Below are 6,589 nucleotides of genomic sequence, written 5' to 3' on the forward strand. Positions count from 1 at the left end.
TAACGTCAAAGGTTTACGAGAAAAAAAAAATCGTAATATTATGATAATAAAGTCATAATATTAAGAAGTAGTATTTTTAGATTTAGACTTTCTTTTTTTCTCGTAAAGTTATGTCTTCATTCTCGTAATAAACTGGGTAAAAAAAGTTCGGAAACTTGTGTTTGGTGGATTATTTCTCTGTTGTTTCAATGCTAATGGTCATTGTATTTTACATCGTTGGAAAGCCTGTTTATTTACCTTCACAATGATGTCCAACTTGTAAGGATCATGCATTTGTGGGATGAGCAGCACAGCTGATTATGTGGGTAGCGACCAAGAAAAATTTGCCAAAATGCTCTGCCAATGGTAAACAGTGTATTCTCATAAGGCTACAGGAAGCCTGCAATGACTGCCCTTCACCGTCAGGCCCGTTGGCGCTGGTGTCAACAACACAGACAATGGAACCTGAACATGTGGGGGAATGTCATGTTCAGTGATGAGTCCAGGTTCTGTCTGCCAAAGTTGGATGGCAGGTCAAAGTATGGAGATGACGCGGAGAACGCTATGCTGATTGTTGCAGCGATGGAGTAACAGCTTTTGGTGGGGGCAGTGTCATGGTGTGGGGCGGCATCTCCCTCACTGGCAAAACAAGGCAAAACAAGGTGAGATATCAGGATGGGATTCTGCAGCCAGTGGCGATCCCATATCTCCACAATCTGGGACCTAACTTCATCCTCCAAGATGACAACGCTCACCCCCACAGAGCCAGGGTTATCACAGACTACCTCCACAATGTGGGAGTAGAGAGAATGGAACGGCCTGCCAAGAGTCCAGACCTCAACCCAACTCAACACTTGTAGGATCAGCTTGGGCGTGCTGTACGTGTTAGAGTGACCAACACAACCACGCTGGCTGACCTGCAACGAATCCTGGTTGAGGAATGTAACGCCATCCCACAGCATCGTGTGACCAGGTTGGTGACCAGCATGAGGAGGAGGTGCCAGGCTGTTGTGGCTGTGTATGGATCTTCCACCCGCTACTGAGGCTCCTGACGGTGTATTAAATGAATAATTGTAAAATAGCCAATATGTCTTGTTTGTTCCTTGTTACTGATAGAGAGTTCAATCATCCAATCCACCAAACAACTCAAAACAAGAGTCAACACCAACAGGAGAATACACTGTTTACCATTAGCAGAGCATTTTGGAACATTTTTCTTGGGCGCTCCCCACATAATCAGCTATGCTGCTCATCCCACAAATGCATGATCCTTACAAGTTGGACATCATTGTGAAGGTAAATAAACAGGCTTTCCAACGATGTAAAAGACAATGCCAATCAGCATTGTAACAACAGAGAAATAATCCACCAAACACAAGTTTCCAAACTTTTTTTTCCCAGTATATTACGACTTTTTTTTCTCGTAAAGTTATGACCTTATTCTTGGAATATTACGACTTTTTGTCTCGTAAAGTTATGACGTTATTCTTGTAATATTACGAATTTTTTCTTGTAATATTATGACTTTACTCTGGAAATCTCAGATTGTTGTTTTGTGGCTGCCTAAAACTTTTGATAGTAAAGGTTGCTGACCCCGGCTCTTTTAATAGTCAAGGTTGCTGACCCCGGCTCTTTTGATAGTCAAGGTTGCTGACCCCGGCTCTTTTGATAGTCAAGGTTGCTGACCCCAGCTCTCGGCAGATCTAGTCCCTGTATTCTTTCCAATTTCTGCCTAAAACGGTTTACCCATTTTTATTTCTTTAGAAAAATCATTTCCCCTCCTCCTGCTCATCCATCCATCCATCCATCCATCCATCCATCCATCCATCCATCCATCCATCCATCCATCCATCCATCCATCCATCCTAGCCAGGGGTTGGAGGACTGGAAGGTCTTTGTGCTTTTGGTTATGTGGTTTTCACAGTTTTCATAAATCCACTTAGCTTTAGCTATCAACTCTCAGGGATTAAAGATGGATGTCCCTTTACAACAGTCAGCTTTGAGATTCATGTCTCTGAGTTGAGAAGTGATGAATAGTTACACTAAGTCTCACAGTGATCCCCCCCCCCATCACTTCCATAAAGACACGGAGAGATATGGAGATATCAGAGAGCTCTCCTATCAGAGCAGTGAGCTGTGTTGGACTGCTGTTTCCCTGAGAGATGAGAGCAACTCAAATCTGTGCCTTTGTTTCCCATTGAGAAGCAGCGGCGGATGGATAAAGGGCTGTCGGTGCCTCCCCTGTCCCAGGTGGAGATGCCTGAAGTGGGCCGGCTGCTGAAGGAGATGTCCTTGTGTCTACTAGACCTCCAGGCTCTCTGCAGCATCCTGGCCCAAAGAGCTCAGGGGAAGGAGCCCAACCTGTCTCTGTTGCTGGGCATGAAGTGTATGTATACACACACACACACAACTGTTACTACTTCCAGTTTTTATGCACATCCTGACTCCAGCTCTGCACTGAACACACACACAGTGCTATGGATTATCTTAGCTCACCTGGGCTCAATGAAAAGCTGCCCCATGTGCTCACCGTCTGTCTCTCTTCCTGCAGCCACATCCACCTGACATCACCTTTGTTTGGTTCTGCACTTTCAACACCTCCATAGCACATCCTGTACGCCACTACATTCATCTGATGACATTACTGATCTACACACCCCCTTCTTCATTTTATGTTAACCTTAGTTTAATAAATAGTTTGGTTTTATGGATGACCTTGAAGGCTCATTCCCTAAGCCAGTTTGTGTCTGTTAGAGGAACTAGTGCCACCTCAGTTACTGCAGGAAACATCTGGCTGAAATCATAAAGCACAGAGAGTATTTTCACTGTTAGTATTTAAACTAAATCTCAGTTGTTATCTGTTACCTGTCTTCACCATCACTGACCTGACACACTGTGTGTTACCTGTCTTCACCATCACTGACCTGACACACTGTGTGTTACCTGTCTTCATCATCACTGACCTGACACACTGTGTACTATCTGTTATCTGTCTTCATCATCACTGACCTGACACACTGTGTGTTATGTTATCTGTCTTCATCATCACTGACCTGACACACTGTGTGTTATCTGTTATCTTTTACCTGTCTTCACCATCACTGACCTGACACACTGTGTGTTACCTGTCTTCATCATCACTGACCTGACACACTGTGTACTATCTGTTATCTGTCTTCATCATCACTGACCTGACACACTGTGTGTTATCTGTTATCTGTTACCTGTCTTCATCATCACTGACATGACACACTGTGTGTTATCTGTTATCTGTCTTCATCATCACTGACCTGACACACTGTGTACTATCTGTTACCTGTCTTCATCATCACTGACCTAACAAACTGTGTGTTACCTGTGTTCACCATCACTGACCTGACACACTGTGTGTTATCTGTCTTCATCATCACTGACCTGACACACTGTGTTATCTGTCTTCATCATCACTGACCTGACACACTGTGTACTATCTGTTACCTGCAGCGTTGAGTGTCTCAGCAGAAGAGAGCGACTGCAGAGTGGTGGTGGAAGAGGAAGTGAGGTTGAAGCTGCTGGAGGTTGGCCAGCTCAGGAGAGACATCGATGAGCTGAGGAAAAGCATCTCAGACCGCTACGCTCAGTATATGGGTGACAGCTGTGTCTCCCAGTGACACCCAGCACCCTCTAACCCACTGGGTGTGTGTTTCAACTCTTTTACTTCCAGATACTTCAAAGAAGAATTATATGAATTATAACAACAGTTACAATGCAGGCTTTCCCCTGAAATTCATAAACTTGTGAGGATATCAAGGACCAGAGGGAACCATGTTTTCATACTGACAATGGATCGAATCATGTGTAACGTAAAAGAGAGCTCACTCAGCCTGACGGAGGGTTTCATCTGCCAGATGTGTAAATAAGCTGCTATTATAAGCCAGCACATTCACCATTACAACTTTATAAGGAGACATGTCAATGTTGTATTTACAGCTTGTTGCGCTGCCCCCAAGAAGCCCAAAATGTCTTCATTTAATGGTTTAAATAAATCCTACCAGTCGTATTCCTATAAGCCTGAATAAGATTCATTCAAACTTAACAAAAAACTTTCAACTCAAAGGCAAATTCAGAGTGATTGTGATGTGACTGATGGTCAAACTGGATATTCACATTCACCTTCTCCAAAATCCCGCCTCAGCTAGTGGACCTCGTGCACCTGAAACGCGTTAGATAACCGTTAGAAACTCTTTAAATGTCTTAATAAGCAATATGAAGTGTGAAGATGTGCTGATAAGTAGCTGATTATTGGTAATCAATAAGTAATTCACTACTGACTCATGAGGTGATACTCAGCTGTTAGAAAGAAACAAACTATTTAGCAGCTGTTTGAGATGCTTATTTGTACACTGATCACATGTATTTGGCATCACGTATGTATCATTTGTTTCCCATGACCCTCGGGGGAATGTTGCAGCCAAAGATGCTGAAAGAGCAAACTGAACCAGCACGTGCACTTTTTGGTTGAGTTTGTCTTCTGTGGCAGAGAATCAGTTCATCCCACAAATGAACTAACTGTCAAACATTTCTGTCTATGATTTAATAGGTTTATATTATTTAAGTACTCTAAGTAACCATGACAACCCAAATCAAAGGTTGTCATAGTTGGTGTGTTCAGTCCACTTTCTTCCTCTCTATAAGAAACGATCCTTCTAGTTTTACTGCCAACATCTCTGAATGCCAAAGCTAAGTTTATTAACAGCTTATTAACAGTGATCTTCATGAATAGTATGTTTTTCTTTTGCAATATGGAGGTTTGCTCTTATTTGTTCAGAAGGCAAATAAAATTATTTTTCTACAGAATTTGTATGATTTCTTACAGGCTGGTGTCAAAATAGTTGCAGTATATTTAATGTGCTTTATTGCTCACAGGCAACGATTACCTGCAGCGCAACAATTCAGTGTGGCTCAGAGGATATCTACCAATCTACCGGCTCCTCCGGTCACATGTCCAAGTGTCCTTGAGCAAGGTACTGAACCCCAAACTGCTCCTGAAGGCTGAGCCGTCGGTGTGTGCATGTGTGTGAATGGGTGTATGCTGACATGTAGTATAAAGGGCTTTGAGTGGTCAGATGACTAGAAGAGGCTATATAAATGAAAGTCTGTTTACCATTTACATTAACTGAGGGAAATCAAACATACTGATATTTATATATCAATATATACTGTTATTTATATTAATTGGAAGATTTCCCTGAATGTCAACCAGACATGAGGAAAGGATGGAACCCTGCATGGATAATAAGGTTAAGACCATTCAAAGCAAAGGGAAGTAGATGAAAGGTGAACCATGTGATGTATATGTGGTATCACAGTTAGAGAAAAGGGCAAGAATATGACAATTTCTCTGGAATCAGCGTGAAGGGAGGATGACAAGAAGAAAGACATGTTTGGATGGTTGAATCAAAGGAGCGGAGTATGAACCTTGTCTCCTACAAAATTACATTTCCATACAACTAAACTGCATTTTCAGTTACATTTGGAGGGAAAGATATTTTCTCCTGGATTACGGCCGCTGTTTTAAACAGTTTTAAATGTGGTTAACATTGTAAATTGACCATAACCTCCTGCCAGATGGCAGAGCCTGGAAGAGAACAGCCTTGGGGGGCACCGGTGCTGATGGTGTGGGTGTCGGAGACTTGCTTCCCCAGCCTTACGTGCTGACTCCTGTCAGTTAGAAAGTCTGTGATCCACCTGCAGGTGGAGTCAGGCACGCTCAGCAGGGAAAACTTGTCCTGTAGCAGAGCTGGGCTGATGGTGTTGAATGCAGAGCTGAAGTTCACAAACAGGATCCTGGCATAAGAGCCAGGGGAGTCCAGGTGCTGGAGAATGTAGTGGAGGGCTATATTTACTGCGTTGTCTACAGATCTGTTGGCTCTGTAGGCGAACTGCAGTGGGTCCAGCAGGGGGTTGGTGATTGTCTCTAGGTGGTGGAGCACAAGGCGTTCAAAAGTCTTCATTATCACAGAGGTCAGAGCGACGGGTCTGTAATCCTGAAGACCTGTGATCCTTGGCTTCTTGGGGACCGGGATGATGGTGGAGGCTTTGAAGCAGACAGGCACCCTGCAGGTTTCCAGTGATGTGTTGGAAGATCCCTGTAAACACTGGAGACAACTGGTCTGCACAGTGTTTCAGGGTTGCAGGTGAGACAGCGTCTGGGCCGGCTGCCTTGCGGGGGTTTTGTCCTTTGAAGAGCCTTGTTGACCTCCCCCTCCTGGATGGAAAGAGGTGTGAAGGGGGGGGGGGAGGGGTGTGCACATGCTGGGTGCTTGTGGAGAAAGCTGGGGGGTGCTGGTGTTAACGGTGCTAACTGCTGAAGGCTGATGGCTGGGGGGCGAGGAGATGCAGTCCGGGCCTGCACTTTGTCTGTCGAATCTACAGTAGAAGTCATTCAGCTCATTTGCAAGTCGGAGGTCATTTGTGGAGTGTGACGGTTTGGGCTTGTACTTTGTGATCTGCCTCAGTCCTTTCCAGACTGAGGCAGAGTCGTTGGCTGAGAACTGCTTTTCTAGTTTCTCAGAATACTGCCGTTTGGCTTCCCTCATTGCCTTGCCAAACGCGTATTTAGCCTCTTTAA

The 6,589-nt window shown here is 44.2% G+C and overlaps 1 protein-coding gene and 1 long non-coding RNA gene across 2 annotated transcripts in view; one reads left to right on the plus strand and one right to left on the minus strand.

Moving 5' to 3' along the window:
• The window catches only part of cep85l (centrosomal protein 85L), an 18,083-nt gene extending 13,268 nt beyond the window's left edge, over positions 1-4,815 (plus strand). Inside the window, exons 12-13 of the mRNA XM_074615200.1 lie at positions 2,185-2,365; positions 3,463-4,815. Coding sequence (XP_074471301.1) covers positions 2,185-2,365; positions 3,463-3,629 — 348 coding nt within the window. The 3' untranslated portion in view covers positions 3,630-4,815. The remainder of the gene's footprint in view (positions 1-2,184; positions 2,366-3,462) is intronic.
• LOC141755890 (uncharacterized) lies at positions 2,769-3,060 on the minus strand. Its single transcript, XR_012591362.1, has 3 exons — positions 3,033-3,060; positions 2,884-2,988; positions 2,769-2,844 (listed from the first exon to the last, which is right to left on the minus strand). It is a non-coding gene; the product is annotated as an uncharacterized LOC141755890 (long non-coding RNA).
• Positions 4,816-6,589: the final 1,774 nt, after the last annotated feature.

This window comes from Sebastes fasciatus, chromosome 18 (assembly GCF_043250625.1).
Source record: "Sebastes fasciatus isolate fSebFas1 chromosome 18, fSebFas1.pri, whole genome shotgun sequence".
Classification (NCBI taxonomy): domain Eukaryota; kingdom Metazoa; phylum Chordata; class Actinopteri; order Perciformes; family Sebastidae; genus Sebastes; species Sebastes fasciatus.